The following is a 22,090-nucleotide window of genomic DNA, read 5'->3' as shown; positions in this document are numbered from 1 at the left end:
TTATATTCCTTGTTTACTAAGAGTAACTTAGAATATGGGATGAATCAAAAAGAATGTTTTTAACTTGAATGACTATAATTTTGACTAATTGTGTGTTGACTGTAATAGAGATCTTGTTTTAAAATATATTTATTGAGAGGATTAGATATATAGTCCAAGAAAAAAGTAAAATCTATATGGTAATCCAGAGCAATATTAGTTTATAACATTCTTAGTAGTTGTTTTTGGATATTCTGTCATGGGGAGAGGTGTGTAGAAACTAAGGATCTATAGAGTTGGATGGCAGTCTGTGGGAAATATATGAACTGACCTTGAATTTTTTTTTTCTAAACTATTTTTTAGCTAAAATAACTTAGAAAGGTCACCCCCTTTATTTTCTCAATTAAATATGTTCCTCAAGAAAAAGGGGCTGATTTTTTTTTTTAAATAAATACAACTTGATTCCTAGTTGCAGGCATTTTCCTACAGGTGCTTTTATGTGAAAGAATTATGAGATGAGATTAAAGATAAGGGCAATACAAATGTGATTATAGGATTATATAAGATTTTTCTTGTGTAGGCATAGAATCATTAAGGTGCCACCCATAATTCTGTGCAATTCAAAATTTTAAATTAGCAAAGTCCTCACCCTTTAGGGGAACTGACTGATTAGAAGAACAATGAAACTCTCTTAGGTTTGGAAGATAAAATCTTCTGTTACTCTAACTTGGTAGGTAAGGATCAAAGATTAAGGAATAACATTTTTATATGGCATTGAATCAAGGACTGTCAAAACTGGAACCCTAAATAGCTTGTCATAGCTTAATATACAGTAGAGTTATATACACTGTACACTGACCATCTTACTCCCCTCCCCCAGTGGTTAGTTTTAAAACAACAAATTTTGATTGTTTGTTTGTTTTTTTCCTTTCTGATGAAGGAATTTCTCTCTTATACATTATCGTCCTAAAACTCACTTTTGTATTGGACCTGGTTCTATTTGTGTCTTAGGCATAATCTGACATAAAAAATTTAGTCTCAGGGATAACCGAATACATGAAAGTTATAATATTATGTGTTTTATATAAAAAACAAATGGAATATCAATTGCTAGACAGTCATGTACCGGATATTTAAATCCAGATGGATTCATCCAGAAGTACTTTTTAGTAATTGTTCAGGCTGTATGCAGGTTTATTCCATAGCTCTACCTTTTGTCAGGGCAGTGGTGTTAGTTTTAACATTGAAAATTAAATTGTCCTCTTTAGCTAGATAAGCTGTGTGTGTGTGCATGTTTATGTCACATTTCATATAATCACCAAATGCTTTTTTGTTCCTGAAAACATCAGTTCAGTAGTTTGCAGAGTAGATCAAAATCTTAATCTTTAACCCACAGTCACATTTTATGGAGACTAGCATGACCTAGACTTATTTGAAGATACCACAAAAGGAATTACTAAAACTTCATCAGTCATCTAGTTAGCCTTTCTTCCTTGGTTAGCTAGGATATGAAAATGACCTTCAGTGGATTACCGCTTCCCTGGGTTATGAATTAAACCCTACAGTTGATAAACATTTTCATACCTCTTCTAAAAATTTGAGATTTACCTGATGAAGTTGGGTCACGGAGGGGATCTCCTGTCTATAGAAACATTCTGTAGAATCTTTTGGTTCTGTTTTGCTTTGAGGAAACTGATTTGCCATGATCTCAAGAGCAGTTTTCTTAAGAGATACAGACACTGGCTCTGCAAACAGAGTATATAACATTATCACTAGAAAGGCACTTGTGAGAGAGATGTACTCAGATAAACTTCTATGAATTAGTTCCCAGTTATTTTTATTTAGTTTGTAGGAGAACACTTGAGTAGGCCATGTGAGAACTTGCTTTGAGTTGCCAAATTAAGATTGGGGGTAATTTTACGTCGATTTTCATTTCTTAGTAATAATGACCAAATATATTATATTTCTATAGTGTTTTTATCCCCTTGGTTGGGAAAATGACTTATTTTAAAAATATCCTTGCTAATTGTTCCAGTCTTTGATTTTGAAAGACTTGTAATTCAATTGCTTTTGTAATTTTACGAGTCTCAGTCTTAAAATTGAAAACACATTTTCAGTTCTTCCAATTATAACTATTATTTTGGACTTTCATTTTGCATTAGTCTGAAGCAGAATTTATGTATCATCTAAAGAGTCTCAAAGTACTATGGCTTTATCATTCTGGTCAATATTGGGAACAGTTCCTTAACATAAGACTCAAAATCTAGTCCCCAGTTTCCTAGTAACATCTATTGGATCCTGGGCAAGTCTCCTAACTTCTGAGTTTATTTCTTTATCTGTTGGATATACTTGTATATTTAAAGGTCCAGTGCTCAAAATCATTGAGTTGGGAATGATACTTTTATGTGGTTAACTTTTAGCAATTTTTAATAGCATATTCACTAGAGAGCATTAAGAGAAGGCAAAGGTGTGGCAACTCATCTGACTTGAAATTTATGTCCAAAAATGGCAAATAAAATTTTCAGCTCACTTGAGATATAAGGGTTGTCAAGCAGGGTGGGTGAGTTGCATAGAGAGTGGATTCTTGCTATTTTCTAATATTTTATTCAAAAAATATTGTTGCGTTCCTACTATGTCCATATTCAAGGTATTGTGGTAGACACTAGGAACACTGTTCCACACAGGACAGATGTGGTCGCTGACTTTGACAGAGAGGCAATATAGCCAGCTGGTTCAAGAACACAGACTTCTCCATGCTTTCATTCCCCCTTTGTAAATTGGAGATAATGATAGCACCTACTTCATAAAGTTGTAGTAGGGATTAAATACATTGATATTTGTAAAGTGCTTGGAACAGTACCTGGATATATGCGTACCCATGATCCTGCATCCCACTCCGGGGTAAATACTCAACAGAAATACATACATATGTTTATTGGGAGACATGCAGAAGAATTTTTCTAGCAGCATTATTCATAATAGCCCCAATTTGGAAACTATGAAGATATCCAACAGTGGAGTAGATAAAGAAGGTAGCAGGACATATATTCCTATAACAGAATTTTCTACAGCAATAAAAAAGAATGAATTCCTACAAGTAAAATTATGGATAGATCTTACGAGAGCAATGTGTTGACTAATCTATAGTGATAGATTAGTCAACCTTCATGGAGACTAGAAGGATGATTAATGTCTGGGAGGCCTCTAGGGTGCTAGTATGTTTTATATCTTGATTAGAGTGGTAGTTTCATGGGTGTGTTCACTCTAAAAGTTCAGCTCTTCAACTGTTTGTGTGTACTCAAAACAAGTTGAAAAGTTATCAATCTATAAATGCTAAAGTTGGATTATCCTTGAGATCCAGAGAGATGCAGTCATTTGCTGTGTTGAGTCACTAGGGTCGGAGAGAGATTGGAACGTAGATATTTTGATTCTCAGACTGGTGCTTTTTCTTCTATTATGCATTTTTCTTCTATATACTACATTCTGTTACCTTTCCTGATATCTTTAACGGGTCAGTTTGGAATTACAGCTCACGTAATTAGGTTGGCTTCTGAATTTGTTTATAGAGTTTTTTCCCCCCTTTTTACATCCCAGTCTTCTGATAGCAATCACTATAAAGTGTAATTTAAAGGCTTATGATAAATGTAGAGCTGTGCAGAAATTTCTAACTATGGGAATGTTTCCATTTACTCTGTTATTTTCACTCTTAATGACCTATGAAATAAATCATTTCTCAGCATCTTTTGCTCTCACACGGCTCATAAACAATGTATTTAGTCTAATTTGTCAAGGACGGGAATAAATACCTTATCAGGAAAAAGCAACAAGTTTTCCTCAAAGTGGAAAAACAACATTTCTCAGACTCTTACCATCTTCACATGCTTTTCTCTTGATGCTGAAAGTTCTTGGGTTTTTGGCATAACCTTCAAATAATTCTTAAACAAAAGAACAAAAGAAAAGAAGAAGGATATGAAGTCACTTAAAATATATTAGTCTTCAAATATTCAAGTATAGTAAAGTAATAACATTTGAACAATTGAACAAAGAAGAATGAGTTTAAGAATTAATATTTCAGTACCAGGTTTGAAAAGAAATGGAAACTGTTAAATTAGGTACATGTTTTATAATAAATTTGGGGTCGTTTGAACATACAGTAGTGTTAGCATTTTATTTTTGAAGAGTTTCTTGCTAAGTTAAAATGCAAAGATGAAAGTTTATAGAATTTTTATTTGAAAAGGTCAATTCCGAGGTTACCATGTTTCCATATGTCAGTTCTTAGAGTGGGTCGTCTTAGGAGGCAGTCAACTTCTTCATAAAATCTCATTCTTCCTTGAGGATTGCCATTTTTCTTTTGTAAAACTCTGTATTCATATTTTAAATTTTTGTATTTAGTACGACATTGTTTCCAATCTCTGTCTATTCCAAACTGCATTAGTCTTCTGGCAATTTCCTCAAATATTTCTTTGTTTCTTGTGGCCCCTTCAAGCATTTGCTTAATTTTTTCATCAGACCATATGTTTATAAGCGCTTTGACCTCATTGTCACACCAGTGTTTTCCAGTCTTTGTGTTGCTTACTGTTATAATCTGTAAATGACTTTTAGCGTCTTCTAAAGGTATATGATTACCTATAAATCAATGTGATTTACAGTTATTCAAATTTATAGATAGATCTCGTGTTTGAATATCATTCATTTAAAACAACCTGGATTGCGGTAAAGCATTGAAAATTATAATAATTTCAATATAAGGGCCAATTTTTTCCACACATTCATAATCAAATAAAATAAGGTTTTTTTTAATTATGAGGCATACTCATCCCCAATATTAGAATAATTTAGCTGCTTTTCATCATTGAGTAATCTTCATTAGATATGTATGAATATGGAGGTCAATGTTTACTAATTACTTTTAATAAAAGTAGGGATAAATATTTTCTTTCCTTTTCTACCATATTCTCTACTAGCTCAGGTATAATGAGGCAATATACACAACTGAGAGCTTCTCTTTAAAGTACTTAAACTGATATATGTTAAACTTTAAATATCAAACTACCATTTAAAATTGAACAATTTAGACCCTGTACCTGACCCAATGATACTTTGTGGTGCTTTGGGGCCTCCCACCTCTTCTGAAGCCGTTCTTATGGTATCTTCCTCTGTCAGGAAACAGAGAATAGCAATTTAAATTTGTTGTTTACAAAACTCTAATCTTTTGCAATTGAAGATTGTGCTGAGAAACTAGTAAGGCTGGGTTCCATATCAAAACTGTAACCTCAGAGCCAAGACCATTTGCCATCCATAACCTAATTTTAAAATGGCCATGTAGAATTAACCATCTTCAAATTCTTGGAAGTACTCTGCATTAAAAGTCACAAGGCGGTACACTATATGCTCTGGAGTTAGGATAGCACTTTTCGACCCAGTTTGGTAACATCTTTCATTGTTATATTTTAATGCTGGACAAAGCTCTTACATCTGTTTTCTAATTTGATCCTCATTGTAACTAAGAATGATCCTTACTGCAATACATATATAAAGGAATAAAATAAAGTAAGAATAAGCGGTTTTAGCAATTTTCACATTAAGACATTAACAGCAGACAGGAGATAAACATTTTAAGAAACTGATGGTGCTTAGCCTGGAAAATATAGCATGGATTTATTCTGGTGTACCAGTGTATGTATAGGATGTTTACAAGACAGTTGTTTGTAATTTGGGGAAAGCTCCTCCTAAGATGTGTATATTGGATTGTTGTGTTGAAGCAAAGCTATGATAACATTATTTCATGCCAGCTGCACTTTCTTGTACACTGGGACTTTTTTTTTTTTTAATCATATGTACAGATGTCTCTGCATTTGCTTGTAATGATTATTGTAAAATTAGACAATGGTAAGTATTAATAGACCAGTGAGGCAAAAGGTGGTTCAGGGGCCATTAAGCATATACGGCAAAAGGTGCATGGAGATTTATATTGGGATAGGACCAGATCTTCTTATTCAGGACATATTTGCACAGTGAGACTGTGATGAAGTTTAGCTTCTAGCAATATCAAGACTCAAATGACAGATTGTGCTCTGAAGCCACATAGGGTTACCTAATAATCTACTTTTTTTAATTGAAATTTTTATCAAGATAATTGTAGATTCACATGCAATTGTAAGAAATAATAGAGACCCCTTCTATACTTTGACTAGTTTTCAACAATGGTGACATTTTGTAAAACCATAATAAACAATTAGATCAAGGATTTTGACATTGACACAATACACTCTAATTCAGATTTCCCCAGTTTTACTTGTAGCCATTTGTGAGAATGTGTGTGTGTGTGTGTGTGTGTGTGTGCACATGTGAATGTGTGTATTAAGTTCTATAATAATTTTATCACCTATGTAGGTTCATCCCTTTACCATCACGGTCAAGATACTCAACAGTTCCAGCACCGTAGGGCTCCCTCTGGTTGCTCTTTTGTAACTACACCTACCACCTCCTTCCATGCCCAAACCTTCCCCACTCTTGCTCCAGTGGCTACTTTTTGGAGAGCACAAGTTCAAGGTAAACTTTGTGCTCAAACCTTATTTCAGCAGAATTCGAATTTATAACATTTTACTTAAGTGTTTAAAACCATCAATTCTAGGCTCAGGTACATGTCCTACTTCTGAGAAATAGAAACATAGAGATTAAGTATTTTATAGAAATTTTGAGAAATTCATCATAAAAAATAAGAGGTCATGTGGTGGTGGTGGGGGGGAATCCCTAAATTTAGTGTCTTTTAAGGAAAGAGAATTTATAGTTTGTGTTATGTTTCTATACCAACCGTGTGTGCTGCAATTCAGTTCTGACGCCAACTACCCAGAGTTAGCATCAGACTGGGGAGCTTGAAGGGCTTAATCTGCTACAAGATTGCTTTTACATTTCAGATGCCAGCCATACTTGGAGCTGACTGGCTATAAATGCAGGGAGTGCCATGACCTTCAGGTTCTGTAATTTGCCAGCCATACTTGGAGCTGACTGGCTATAAATTCAGGGAGTGCCAGAACCTTCAGGTTCTGTAATTTGCTAAAACAACACATAGGACTCAGGAAAGTCCTATACTCGGGATTACGGTTTTGTTATAAAAGGAAGAAGTCAGGAACGGTCAAATGGAGAAACACATTGGGCAAGGTCTGGGAGTGTCCTAGATGCAGAGCTTCCGTGTCCTCTCTGCATAGAGTCAGGGCGCATCACCCCCTGGCACATCACTGTGTTCACTAACCAAGAAGTTCCTCTGAGCCAGAATTTTTACTGTCATGATTCATTATGACATGATAAATTAAATCATTGGCCACATGGTTGAATTCAGTCCCCTGCTGGAGGGCAGCCTGGCCCAAAATTCCAACCCTCTAATTACAAGGTTGATCTATCTGGTGACCAGCCTTCTCCTGAAGCTACCTGGAAGTTCACCTTGGGTCACCTTATTAGAATATAAAAGACACTTCTATCGCTAGAAATTCCAAAGGTTTTTGAAGCTCTATGCCAGGAACTGGGGACAAAGACCAGATATGTTCTTTATTATAGCACAGCTTCTTAACAGTTTATTAAAGTATAAATAGTAAGAGTTAGAAAATCACCTTTGTATTTAAAACTCTGCCTGTCTTTAAATTTATCAGCTCACTTATATCTGAGCTTTCTTCTTTTACATTTATAATTTTTGGGTTTCTGAAATTTTAACAAGTCTTATTTGGGTTTTCTATTGGATTAATAATTTTACAAGTTCTTAATATTGTTTCACATGACTAAAGTACATTCGTTTATTTAATTGACTGCTTAGATTATTTAAATTGTACATAGAATATACAAAAGTGTTTATTCAATTTTAAAGAAAATTGTTTCCAACTTTTGGTCTATTAAAAGAAATAAATGAATTAGAAAACAAAATGCTTGGCATACCTTCTGATACAGTAGATACTTTAATGCCCCCTGCTGGCCATAACATTGCCAAATTTTGTTAAATTATAGGGCTGGTGAAATTTTAGTTTTGGAAATACATTTTACTACAGCCAAAAGGAGTATAACTTTAAGGTTATTCTTAAAAGAACAATGTAGTCTTTCACTTGTGATTTTTAGGCCGAAGGTAAGAAAGACCTCTAATAGGATATATTTTACTACTGTCAAGCTGTGCTTAATGTGTCCAGCTTCACCTTCCTGGGTCAAATTGATCTGCCTGTGAATGTCCCATACTAGAAGGTAGCGACTTGCAAGAATACCAAGATATTGAGGTATTTCACATCATATGAATGGAAACTGATATTGGAGTTGATTAAGTCAGTTTTCTTTCTCCTACCAGAAGAGACAGGTAGCTATATTGTCAAACACAAATTTCTCTTTAGGTAACTGGTCCTGTCTCCTCTGGTAACATTCTGATTCTTTTTGCCCTCTCTTGCCTATGACTTAGACTAGGGAGAACAATAAATTTACTTGAGAGTTTACGTATTACTTACTCTTCAGCCTCTCCTGGTCTTATTCTCTAAATATGACAGCCTGGCTATTGTTTTCAACTCTGGCTGTGCTTGATGATCTATAAACATACAGGTGCCTGAACCCACTCCACTGCACTGGACCAAAATCTCCACAAGTTCTAAATTGGGAACAAATTAGTTATCCAGAGTACAGGGAGATCCATAGTTCTAGCTGGGCTTTTTTTTCGGGTGAGAGGATTGAAAAAGAAGCTCATAGCATACATTTAAGATGGGAAAGAGATTACTTTTGGAGGATCAGTTTTATGACCAAGTGTCAACATTAAACAATAAGAAGCAATAGCAGCTCCAGTTACAATATTTCATCAGTAAAATATATAAAATCAAAATGAGGTAACCTCTACCTTTTGTTATCCGAAAATATCCATCGCTTTGAGTGTGTTTGTTTTTAAAGCACATTTGATGTGAATTTTTCTTCTGAAGATAAATATCCATATCTTTATACCTCAGCACAGTACTGTAGTGGCAGTTTTTACATCAATGGATTTATATTGCAGGTATGCCTAAAATCTTTGTCTGTTTAAATTTTTTTATGTGTATTTAGCTGCTAGGATCCTTATGGGTTTTTACCTTTGCTTTTATTTTCATGTGAAAGTTTAAAATAACACAATTTCTAGAATAACTATAAATTCATTCCGATTTATATTTTCTGAATACATTTCATATTAACATGAAAATTATATTGAGGGTTAGGGCTTTGACATATGAATTTTGAGGTGACACAATTCAGTACATAGCAACATCTTATAATAACATCTTATGTATTTTGTCACACATTAAAAAAACAAAGAATATTGTTTACCTGTGCCAGGACTTTGTTTTATATCTGTTTCTCTTAGTTCTTCTGACACATTAGTGAGCAAGTCACCTTCAGCTGCATCTCCAGCAATGACTATATAAACATAACAAGAAGTATAATAGTTTATTTTTTATTCACGTTCAGAATAGTGTTTTAAGCTCTATTATTTTCCCTTTTAGCGTGAATCTGATACTAAATACTGTGGTTTTTGCTTTCGTGTAATATAGATTTCCCACCCTTAAACATCTTTTAGTGTTAGGTCACTATAGCTATCTGGCATTACAATCTCTAATTAGGTCTCCTGACATGTAGCTGATGAAGTCATCTTCAGCTGCATCTCCAGCAATTGCTGTATGAACATAATCATGCCACTGCAGTTGGGCTCCCTTATGTCTAGTCATTTTAATTTTAGTGGGGCGGTTGGCTAATTCTCTAGCAGACCAGTATCTTTCTTGTCCACTAATGAAACATTTTAGGACTTCCCACCACCATTTCCCAGTCCTAATTCTCTGTCACTCCCCTCTTTTTCCACTAGACACACACTCATATTCTGAGAATTAGGATTGTATCATTTAAGGCAGATGCAGAGATCTAGAAACATTATGATACTAGAGATCTCTAAGACCACCTTGTCCAGTCCTGCAATTTACAGTCAGGTCTAGAGGAGACACTTGGTTGGTTCAAGGTTCCAGAAAAACTGAGTTAGAATTTTTTTGTAGATTCATCATCTAGAAGTCATCCAGTTTATTTCATGCTGTCATGTCTTTATGTGCATTGTATCGCAATCCTTTTGGTTAAACTCACTTTAAAGGACTTTATGATGTGTCACAGAAGAACTTACACTTCAAAGACATTCTTATGGGTTTTATATTTTTCTAAGTTTGTCAGCGCCATTTCCTCTTTACTCAGTTTTACTGTAATTGGTATGAAAATTTGTTTTAATTTCTGCCATGTAGAGTTGCATTTTGCTTTATTAAAATTGGTCTATTTTTAAACTTTACTTTGGAAATCCAAATTTATTTTCTCTTTTTGTGTAACTTTGTGTTATTCTCTATGTTCTGGAGGAGATCAAATATACATTAAATTTGTTAAATGATAAATTCAGCAATTAGTCTGTTGAATAGCATTTAATGAAACTTCTTTAACTTAGACTATATTTATGTTATTGTGCTTGGGGACATTTTTACATGGTGTAGCATATTGAGATTACTTTTTTTCACCTTCCTACCTGTCTGGTCTTCTTCCATTTTTTCATTGTCACATACTGTGGCTTGTTCTCCATCTTGGGATTCCTGTTCTTGCGATTTTTCTCTTTTATTATGTCCGAGAATAGCATCCAACTCAGTAAAAAATCTCATACTCTTAGTCATGCCTAGGTCTTGAGCCATTCTTACAATCTTGTATTCATGTTTTAAGTTTTTGTACTTTGTTCTGCATTGCTTCCAGTCTCTCTCTATTCCAAGTTTCTGAAGCTTGGCAGCAATTTCTTCAAATATTCTTTTATTTCTCACTGTTCCCTCTAGCTGTCGTTGTATGCTTTTATCAGACCAGATGCCTATTAGAGCCCTAACTTCTGGTACAGTCCAGTGTTTTCCTCCTTCATTTGCTACAGTTGGAATAAAAGTTATATTATTAGGGGATTCCGTCATTGATGTAGAGTTACCTGTATCAGGTGGGGAGAGAAAGAGATATATGTGGGTTGCTGACATAAGATAAAATAAATGTTTGCAACATTAGTAAAGAAAGTAATGTTTTTTATAGGAGATGGAATAACAAATCATAGCTTAGCTTTTCTCTTAAACCAATGGGGAAACGAAGTGCACAACTTCCGTTGGTTCCTTACCATGACAGTGACTGGCATTAATAAAGTTATTTTTCATTAGTTACATTTTGAACATCTTCCTTCTCTATCATTTCTCTTCTATCCCTGTGGGCCCCAGGCCTGGCTGCAATCTAGGCTTGCAGCTAAGGATATGACCTTAGATCTGCATGCTGTATTAGATGCAGTAATGCGCCTGCGCCTAGCTTATGTAAGAATGACTCAGTTTGCTGTAGGAATGCCACTATTCTCTAGCATATATAAGCCCATGCGGTCCCTGCAATAAAGGCTTGGTTTGCAGTCTCGTTCTCACATTGGCTCCTCGCGCGTTTTTTCTATTGGATGTGTCACCGCGGAAACTTTCCATCCTCCATCACCTGGGCACTGACTATCCTACTCCTTTAGTATATGGAGTGTATATTAGTATATAGTGAAAGTTTATGTAAGTTTATAATATTTACTTGTATAAAGCAATATAATTAAGAAAATGGCTCATCGAAGACAATTTTTGTTTTGCGATAGGATAGGTGGGAGCAGTTTATTCTCTTTTTTCTTTATCTAATGATTTCCATTGCCTAATTATCAAAATCTTCTGGGGAGTTTTTAAAAACCACTACTCGGGTGTTCTCACCCCTTATCCTCAGATTGTGATTCCAGTGTGCAGTTAGGGTTGAGAACCAACACTATTCATAAATGAAGGGTTTGGATGAGTCCCATTATAACAATCGGTACATTTTATTCCTTGTGAAAATAAAAGATGTCCCAGTGGTCAAAGACCAAATGCCATTTTAAGTGAAGCATTATGTTCTTTTAATATGAAGAAATGTGCCAGAAATTTTATATTGCCTTATTCCTGTGCAGAATATCTCCACTTAGTTACAAATCCTTTTCTATAGCATGGTGCCTTCATGTTAGATTTGTAGCACAGTTTTGCACCTCATTTTATGGTAATGACATTACATTATTGGTTATTTTAGTAACTATGTTATCTTGAGTTTGTCTTAGGTTTCATCTTCATGTTTAATAAAAAGGTAATTTGGATCCCAGCATATATAATGTAAACCATTAAAAAACACTTTATAGCATTTTCCTGAAGTAGGGAATTGTTCTCATTTGTGGTTTATTTAATGTCTTTGTTTTGAAATGTGTTTCAGTATTTTTTCTTATTTGAGTTAAACCGGTAGATTTAAAAGCAAAAAAGAGATTTTATGTTGACTTTAATTGGGTGAATAAAATCATCCTTGACCTCATTGTAGATTTTATGTTAATTACTTCCAAATATAAAATTCTGTTTGGGTCTTAGACTCCCCAGAATGCTAAGTGATATGCTCATTATATATTAAGCAACTACTATGTGTAATTTTGGCCATTAGATTTCTTACTATATTTAAAGAATAAAGGTTGGAAATTTGAAGGCTAATATTTCTAGGCAATTTACATTTTCATAATCATTTGTTTTAAAAATGATTTATTTTTTTAGTATAGATTGGTGAAAAAGAGGAAAACATAAATTTTAAGCGTTTCTACCAGGAAAAATCATCCATTTTCCCAGATTAGAAGCCAATCTCTCTTTCCAATTTGAAATTGGATCAGTTTCATTATTTTTTTTTTTTTTTGGCCATTATACTATACCTAGTTCCATTGGTCTGACCTTAGAAACCAAAAGTAAAGGATTTCCTGAGATGTCTTCCTTATCTTCTAATGTACCTGACATTTTTCCTGGAAAGAGAACAGAATTCCTTTTAGGAATAAATACTAAGGAAAATAAAAATTGCTTTAACATAACTGACAGTACTAATAGCTTGAGCTAAATTTTTTATCATATTCATGAAAGATCATATTCATAGGTTTGTGATAGACACATTTTTGTAACAAAGTGGTATAATATGGTTTAAATACTTATGTATGTAAAGAGAAATCCATCCCATTGGCATGGTTTATTTTGAATTTCTATGAGAACTGTTTGCTAACTTTGTAAGTTTCTAGAGATGGTTGTTTTCAAAATAAAATAGACATCTTTAAATGGAGTGCTTTATAAATGATACAGTATAAAAGAGAGGTTTTACAATAAGATAATCAGAAAATCTTGCTTTATTGGCATAAATGGTCAAATAGCTAAGAGTTTATAATATAATTAATTGGCTGATATATATGTGTGTGTGTATACGTGTATACATATATGTATATACGTGTATATACATGTATATGTATATACATATATGTATATGCATATATATACACACACACACACATACAGACGTATATACACATACACACACACACACACACAGACATACGCACTAAACTTTCCAGAAATTAGTCTAAGTTGTGCTTAAATGGACCAAGGAATATGTCATTTAAAAGATCCATGCCAAACTTGAAAAATGAAGAACTCTCTTCTTGATTCTCTTGTTTTATGGTTTGGGTGTCTTTATGTAGGTTTTCATAAAATGAGAGATTGGGTACTTTTTAAAATAATTAAATGAGGAGGGTAATATTGAGGAAAAAGTAAACATACTTCAAAGGAATCCAGCAAATAGAATTTGGAATTCAATTGGCACAGGAAGTTGAAGATGAATCATAATTAGAATGAGGTTGCATACCGATCAGGAGGTTATTAAGTACATTTTGATTGCTCTTTGTAATTTCTGAATTAAAGATCTTTTCATCTTATTTCATATTACTCTCATATTTTTTCTAATTTTGTTTTACTGTGTGACAGAAATTGCATTATATTTTACATTAGAGCAAATGTTAGGTGTGATTTTAATGGCATAAACATTCATTTAAAATCATGATTCACCATTATATTTAGAGGCATTCCACTAAAGAATAAAAAGAAGAATGCTGTTTATCAGCTTAAAGATTATATTAGAGATTTCTATATTAAAATAAAAACAAATGAAAAATTAAGGAAGTACCACTGTTTTCAAGTTGCATAATTATACATAAAACTCTCAGTAAAAATCAAAAGCTTACAATCAGGTTTCATAATTATTTGAGGCCAAATCACAGGTAATATTTTGGATTTAGTTGGGAACATGGAAAATAAAAATCTGAAATGACAGAAGAATTTTCTTTAGAATTGTGGAAGATACAGATAACATCTGAGCTTGAGGATGAGAGCAATAAGGAAAGGTAGGGTTTGCTATTATATTATCTCATTTAGGGCCTAGTTTTGTCAGTAGAAAAAGGCCTGGAGCTGAACATACCTGTAGGGGTGAAGAAGAAAAGCTCTCTCCCCAGCTTCTTAAGGGAAACTTTTTCTTTTTTAAGTTGATAATTTCTAGCATGAATCCCAAAACGGTGTGCAGGGGCCTCATGCCTCGGAGATATTAAACGGAAACTCTTAATTCATTACTCATGATGCATTTGTATAAGGTAAGAGGAGGGAGATAGAATGGAAACTTGGTCCCTGAAGGAATATGATTCCACAGCAATAGACCAGAGGTATTCTGAGGTTGAAGATGATTACAGTTTTCAGAGCATGATGCCTCTTAGAGTTTGTGTTTGGGTCCTTTGCCAAGGCTCCACCAGGCTACATGCTGCCTAGCTGAGTGGACCAGATCCTCTGTCCTTACCACTTGCATGAGGTTGATCTCAACAGTGGAAAGGGTGCATTCCACTTCTTCAGCTTACTACTATACACCAATAAAAAAAAAAACCAGAAGACATTACAAATGAATCAGACCTGGAGAAAGGAAGGCTTTCCTACCCTTAGAAAATAAACTGAGCACATTAAAAACTTTTTTGAGTTCTGTAGGTCATCACATAAAAGTCAGCCAAGATTGTAAGGCAAAAGAGGTCATGCAAATATCTTAGGCCCCAATTGACATAAAACAGTCAGTTTGGAAAAGTGAATAAATATAAAAATGTTCCACATCACTAATAGTTAAATACAAAGTAAAAAGTCATTGATTCCATATACCATTATAGTGTTATTTATTAAATTAACATTCTTCATTATTTATTAAATTTGCAGTCTTCTCTCCCAAACCCACCCCAGTCTTGCATGACAAGGTTCTATAAAAAGGATACTCTCAATCTTAGTGAAGTACAATTCTTTTGAAAAGCAATTATTTTAGCAATATGTTTCAAAATAATCATACCCTCCTGTCCAGTAATTGAACTGCTGAGAGTATCCTAACGTAATAACGTTAAATATGGACAAAAGGTATTGATTGTAGCATCATTTGTATAAGGGAGGAAAGACCTAAACTCTAGTATATGAACTCAAATATTATTGTATCATTAGGTAACATTTAATCGTAAATTATCATTAATTCTGGGTATAATTTAAAGATTATTTTTAATGTAAACAAAATGCTAATGTGCTTATAATTTTATAATTAAAAAAATTTAAAGAACAACAACCAGTAGCATTGTGAAAGATGTATGGGAAGGAACTGAAAACTAGGAAGACCAGTTAAAAAGTTATCTTAATATTCCACATGATAGATGATGAAGTTCTGGATGGTGGTAATGACAATGAAGCAGAGAGAAAAATTTATGAGACATGTCAATATATTTTTTAAAGACTTAGTGACTGACTAATGGTTAAAGATATCGCAAATGTTTATATTTAAGTGATGGAAATACAGCAATACTAAGGTGGAAGCAATTTGTAGTAGGGTCAGTTTTGATGGGCCCTCTGCTTATGTGTGAAATTGGGGAGTTTGGAGCCCTGAGGGTAGCTGAAAGAGCTGGAAGAAGATCCCATTAAGAAGGGGAGATCTTAGCACCCACATCTTCATTAGACCAACCTCTGGTTGAAATCAAAGCCTTCTAGAAGCTGAGTGATTAACTTATCGTTAGTCAATGTTGAAAGCATTTAAATGATGAAGAGTGCAAGGTGATTAACTGAATAAAATAATGTAATTGCTGTTTAACATGGCAATGCCTGCAAAGCTCTCTCAGAATTTGGTTGTAGTACCAAAAATATAAAAGTGTGTAAGTGGTGTGGTTTTTTTTTTAACCAAATGATTTATTATTAGGCTTTAAACAGGATGTTCAGATAACCAAGATTACCCCAACTATAATCTCTATCATCTTAACTCCCTTCTGATTTGGTACATCATTATACCACTTACCATTTTCTCTTGGGTGTTATATTTATTCATGGTTCCTTTTCTGTGGTTACATATCACTGAGTGCGTGTAGCTCAGTGCTTTGTACATGGTGTTGGCACAGACCATGGGTATTAACAGTTTTTTAATTTAATTGAACAGCTCTGCTGTTTAAAATAGCATCTGTAAGGCTTCAGCTATGGGAGAAATCTCATTATTGCTTTTGATTTCCTCACATTGCCTAGTGACGCATTCGGCTTCTGCAGACAGTGAGCAACAACTTCTATGTTAATAATGTTGGACTTAACACAGCAGGTCAAGAACTTTGTTTTAATATCTAAATCATGTAATCAAATCATTTAATTAATCAAATTGATTTTTGCATTACTTAAAATGGAACTGTTTTTGCAAACAATGAAGTTGTTTATCGGTTCTTAGTATGTTAATGCTTTTATTTATAAATTTAGGAAAATGGAAATGTTAATATAAAGCAGAAAGTTCTGTCTTATTGGAGATGTGGGAAAACAACAGTTGAGCAATTATTTGATTTTTTTGTTGTTACTCTTAAGAAATTAAAACCTAAAATATTTTCAGATCCCAATCCATTTTCCAAAAACATATCAGACATATGTAAGGAGCAGTTGGCACTAGCAGTGTCATTTTAATGGTTTTTTCCCCTGTATTTTACAGATTTAAAGAGTGATGGTATTAAACCTCTTTTTTAAATTAATTTTCACCTTGTGCAAAATAGCCTAACAGGTCACTTGTTTTAATCAGCTTTGATATTGCAGGCTATATTTGTCACATGGACTCAGAAGTCCTATACTTTTACAGTTGGTTAGATAAAAACAAAAGAATGGTACTTTTTCTTTTTTACCTTCTGAGGTCTCTGGGGCTGTACTTTGGCTCAGCGTTGCCAGGCACCTGCCATTTGCATCTTCCTCTGTTAATCGTGTGGCAGGTTCATACTGTAGGATCGAATCCAAATCATGGAAGAACTTCATAGTTTTAGAGCCGTCTCCAGAGTTGTGAGCATATTTAACTGTTCTGTATTCATATTTGAGATTTTTGTACTTTGCCCGGCACTGTTTCCAATCTCTGTATACTCCTAGTGCTTGCAGCCTTTTAGCAATGTAAATAAATATTCCTTTATTTCTTAGTGTTCCATAAAGTTGTTTTCGTATATTTTTTTCTGCCCAGACACTTAGCAAAGCTTTAACCTCTTCCTCAGTCCAGTGCTTTCCTGCTCCACTCTCCATGTTGAAAGTGACCTGGAAATGATTCACTATTTCTAGCCAAGGTTTTGTTTCCTAGGAAACCAGATGGCTTGTCAGTAAGCTCTAAAGAGCTGAAAGGATCTAGTTTAACTGGTTCAAGCTTCCTGAGGGGAGTAACTTGAGAAACTGCCAAATAAGCAGGCTTTGTGATTAAAGAAGCCTGGTCCTGAATAATTTCTAACATTATTCATTTCAGCTTTAAGGAAAAATTACCCTTGAGACAAAAGGGAAAGAAAACTATTTTTAAAAAATTTATTATGTAATTTACTCTGGTTTATTAATGATTGTTTATTTTAAAAATTGTTTTGGAAATGGTTGGCAGAGGTTCTTTCTGCCCTAAATTTTAGGCTAGCATTAACTTTTTTCCTCTCTATGACTCTTAGTCTTTTAGCATCATTAACTTAAAGACTATACCGTATCATTTCACTAAAGAAATCCTAAGTCACAAATTATTCAGTCTCATAGGGTATATAATATTATGCATATCTATTTTCAGCATAGTATTTAACACACTGATAATTTAATAAAATAATTTAAATTTGAATTTTTTAGATTTTTTTTTTACTGTGCAAGTTCATTTAATGTTGTCTTTTTTTCTTGTTAGTTATTAAAATCTCTAAACAATTACAATATGTAATTTTGAAAAAGATCCCTTTAACCTAATAAATCAATGTATTGTTCATGTATGCATACGTATATGGTAGAGATTTTCTTTTTATTTCTATCCTGATGTATAGTCTCTGGAACACAGTTTTGTTAAACCTCCAGTATTTGTTGTACTTGTTCAGAACCATTAAAAATTGCTAAGCAATTAGAACCTTTATTATATCATTTGAGTATGTACTCCACAGTGGTACAGATCCTTTAAATCTTACCATGTGTTATACTACCTCTAGCCTAGGATATGAGATACAGAATCCCTGATCAACTTAGGGTTTTTAGAAGCAGCATTTTTTCCCCCTGATGACAAAAGTCATAATGGTTGGAGAAAACTTGGAAACTTCAGAAAAACAAAACAATAAAATAAAAATTAATAAATTTTATTCATAATTCTACTACCCATGGCTAAGCATTTTACCTATTTTATTTGGAGATTTTTGTTTTTATCTACATACTCATCTACATACTTGACCTTATTTAGAGGTCACATAGTACAGAGGCTAGAAGCACAAATTCTGGAGTCAGATTATCTGTGTTCTCATATTTGCTGTGCCACCGTGTGACATTGGGTAAGTTGTTTAATTTCTGTTGCTTTAGTATTCTCATCTGTAAAATGGGAATGGTAATCATAGTACCTACTTCACAGGATTGTTGTGGAAGCCTAATAAATTAGATCATTCGTGTAAATGCTTAGGACGGTGCCTGGCATATTAGCTAGAACTCAGACAATTTCATCCGCTGCTGTTATTGTTGTCTTGTCATGAGTAGGAATGGTACTGGTACTAGTAGCATTTGATGTTTAGTCAGACTGAATTAATGGATTCTTTTGAGAAAGTATGCTTCATTAAATTTTCATTAACTTTATCAATAGGGTAAGTTTAAGTCCATACCTTTTTATATTTTCAGGGGTCAGGAGAGTGCTGGTATTGTCACCAGTGATGGGAATCCAGTACCAACATTCAGAACACACAAGGTATATTTGAACATAAAAAAAAAGTTGATCATAAAGATAACGATAGCCAGATGATAACTAGTATATGGGGTGGGGAAAGGAAATTTGAATAAATAATTTGCATTTAGAAGTAATACTCTTTGGATCAACTGTTTCTATTTGTCAAATTAGGATGCATTTCTTTCCCAGTGATGGTTGCTAGACTGACTCAAAGAGATCATTTATTTAAATTCTTTAACATGCTTTAACTTTTTGATATACAAATAATTTAGTTTATTATATTTGACAAATTTTTTGCTTAATGATCTGTTCTCCAATGTTTTGACGAAAAGTATTGCATAAAACGAGCACTTCAACACTGTGAATATATTCAATGCCACTGAATTGTTTTCTTTGAAATGGATAATTTATTGTTATGCGAATTTTGCCTCAAATTTTTAAAATACTTTAGAGTTCTTATAGTTATGTTAGTTTTTTGTTTTGTTTTGTTTTTTGTTTTTACAATTAGAATTCTGAAGCACAGAGAAATTAAGTGCACTGCATTGTTTAATTTAGAATTACCTGAGCAGAAGCTTATAAAAGCCTCTACTCAGTAGCCCCAGTAATCTGTTTTTTTCTAAGATGAGCTTTCACTTTGACTTTGCAAGGGAATGGGTCTTATAAATCATGTCTTTACTGAAGACAATTTGAAGAAATTATATACTTCAAATCTTGGAATTGGACACACGAGGTATGCCACTACAGGAAACTGTGAATTAGAAAACTGTCAGCCCTTTGTTGTTGAAACACTTCATGGGAAAATAGCTGTGGCACATAATGGCGAATTGGTCAATGCTACTCGATTAAGGAAAAAGGTAAGTTTTTTTTAACTCTTTTTATGTTTGGGATAAATTAATGAAAAGAAATTATTTAGAATCTTGATAAAGGATATTTTCAAATTGTTGCCACCCATTACCTAACTGCAAAGATCAATCAGAATTACTTGAAGTACTTGTTATAATTTCAGATTCTAAAATATCGTTCCCATGGTGTGGGGGGTGCTGAGTCTACATTTAACTATGCTCCCGAGGTGACTCTGATGCACTGCTTTAGAGTAGAGATTTGGAAAAATTGATTTATGGCTGTTGTTACAACCGCAGGTAATCAAGGTTTATGGACTCTTGGTATCATTTTAACTTTGTCCTTATGTTAAAAACAAGAAGAAAATGGAATGTAAACTTTTAGATGACAAATATAAGAAAAAGGTATTCGGAAACAATTATAGGAAACAGCCTGAGAAAAGGGCAAAGACAGTCATATTCTCTTTGTTCATAGCATGTTTTTTGGTACTTTCTGTATCAGTGGTGCCTGTGCCTTCATTCATCATTTCATCTTCCCTTTTTTTAAAACTACTTGGTATCTTTATATTTCTGATAGCTTCTTAATTATCTATTCTTGCCATTCATTAATTGATGCCAAGTTTTTTCAGTTCATTAAATTCCAGTAATCTTGATTTGATAACCTCAGAAATAAAAACCTCACGTGGTATTTAATAATAGAATAGTTACTCTCTCTCTCTCTCTCTTTCTCTCTCTCTCTCTCTCTCTCTCTCTCTCTCTCTCTTACTCATTTTCTCCTTAGCATTCTAGAACCAGGCATTTCACATGGGATAAATAATTACAGAAGTCAAACAATGGTGAATTGGTGGGTGGAAAATATCTAGAACCCACGCTTCTATACTATTTGTCCTTTTATTTTCAATTCTAACTTTAGTTATTTTCCAGAGATTTGTCCTTCCTGCCCTCTTCTTAGGCTCTGTCATTCTGAATGACAATGATATACTTTTCTGTCCCTGAATAAAAAATTTTTTATTCAGAATCAGAAAAATATAAATACAAAATAAAAATTAATAAAACTCACATTTGAGATAACTACTAAAACAATACATAGGTCATTATTTCTAGATACAACCCCTCGCCCAGATGCTAGACTTTACCACTATGCGTTCAGTCACCTGCTGAAAATGTTCTGCAGTGTCTGTTTAAACTCAGCCTCTGCCTATCAGTGGTGATGCCCTTTGTCCTGGTCAGGCTTGCTCAGACCCTCATAGTCATCACAATGCACTCAACTCATTTTTATTACATCTACACTTAATCATTCAATACAATTGATTCCTTTCTTTTGTTCTATCAGCGATAATCAATGAGCCAACAAACCTGGTTTGAGAGCCCCCACTATAGTGTGCCACTCTCATGGGAATGTGTCCTATTTGTCAGGAGTGTCAAGGGTTGAAAAAGTCTGAACCACAATCTCAATTCTTATGTCTTCTGAGCCCTACCTCCCGCATTGCAAGTCTATATTCCTTCAAACTCAGTTTTCAAAAGCTTTTCTATACACTTCCTAAAGCCCTTTTTTTCCTGCTTGAAAACCTTCAGAGACTTCCCATTGCTTTCAGCAGCCATTCTCCAATATTATATACAGATAGCATTAGTAGGATGAAAGATTTTCATAACTGATCATCCACGCAATGCCTGATCTCTTCCTATTATGATGGGCTATTGGGTGAGGGGTGAGGTGGAGCTTTGTCTCTAACGATTACACTTTTCTGACTTCTAAATAGCTTCTGCGTCATGGTATTGGTCTGTCAACAAGTTCTGATAGTGAAATGATTACCCAGTTACTGGCATATACCCCTCCTCAGGAACAAGATGACACCCCAGATTGGGTAGCAAGGTAATTGTAAGTTTAAGCTTGCAGCTTTGATAATGAGAACTTTGCCTAGCGTGTGTTTATAAATGAAATTATTCATTCAATTATTTAATTCATTCCAGGATTAAAAACTTAATGAAGGAAGCACCCACAGCATATTCCCTACTTATAATGCACAGAGATGTTATTTATGCAGTACGAGATCCTTATGGAAATCGTCCTCTATGCATTGGTCGTCTTATTCCTGTATCTGATATAAATGATAAAGGTAATGAACTTCAAAAGGAATATAATTTCATAATGCTTTTCCAGGTCATTGTTCTATTGCCTGAAAGCA

At 33.9% G+C, this 22,090-nt stretch overlaps 2 protein-coding genes across 2 annotated transcripts in view; one reads left to right on the top strand and one right to left on the bottom strand.

The window, feature by feature from the left end:
- PPAT (phosphoribosyl pyrophosphate amidotransferase) overlaps positions 1–22,090 on the top strand; it is a 31,586-nt gene that overhangs the window by 1,346 nt on the left and 8,150 nt on the right. Inside the window, exons 2-5 of the mRNA XM_039845281.1 lie at positions 19,020–19,086; positions 19,713–19,919; positions 21,665–21,777; positions 21,876–22,021. Coding sequence (XP_039701215.1) covers positions 19,020–19,086; positions 19,713–19,919; positions 21,665–21,777; positions 21,876–22,021 — 533 coding nt within the window. The remainder of the gene's footprint in view (positions 1–19,019; positions 19,087–19,712; positions 19,920–21,664; positions 21,778–21,875; positions 22,022–22,090) is intronic.
- Positions 1,166–17,444, bottom strand: LOC120588101 (trihelix transcription factor GT-2). The gene is made up of 7 exons (XM_039845280.1): positions 17,054–17,444; positions 10,520–10,954; positions 9,295–9,384; positions 5,064–5,135; positions 4,234–4,605; positions 3,849–3,914; positions 1,166–1,724 (listed from the first exon to the last, which is right to left on the bottom strand). Exons 1-7 carry the CDS (start codon positions 17,433–17,435, stop codon positions 1,558–1,560), a joined length of 1,584 nt encoding a protein of 527 aa, XP_039701214.1. The 5' UTR covers positions 17,436–17,444; the 3' UTR covers positions 1,166–1,557.

This window comes from Pteropus medius, unplaced genomic scaffold (genome assembly GCF_902729225.1).
Source record: "Pteropus medius unplaced genomic scaffold, Ma_sr-lr_union100, whole genome shotgun sequence".
Lineage (NCBI taxonomy): Eukaryota > Metazoa > Chordata > Mammalia > Chiroptera > Pteropodidae > Pteropus > Pteropus medius.
This window is presented reverse-complemented; position numbering and strand designations above follow the sequence as displayed.

Bases quoted from the DNA above. Each gene is read 5' to 3' on its own strand.
- LOC120588101 (XM_039845280.1), bottom strand. From the start codon at position 17,435: ATGGAGAGTGGAGCAGGAAAGCACTGGACTGAGGAAGAGGTTAAAGCT. The intron at 9,385-10,519 runs GTAGGAAGGTGA...ATGTTTATATAG, and splicing joins AATGGAAGAAGACCAGACAG to TCATTGCTGGAGATGCAGCT. The intron at 5,136-9,294 runs GTAAACAATATT...GTTTCCTGACAG, and splicing joins AAAACAAAGTCCTGGCACAG to AGGAAGATACCATAAGAACG.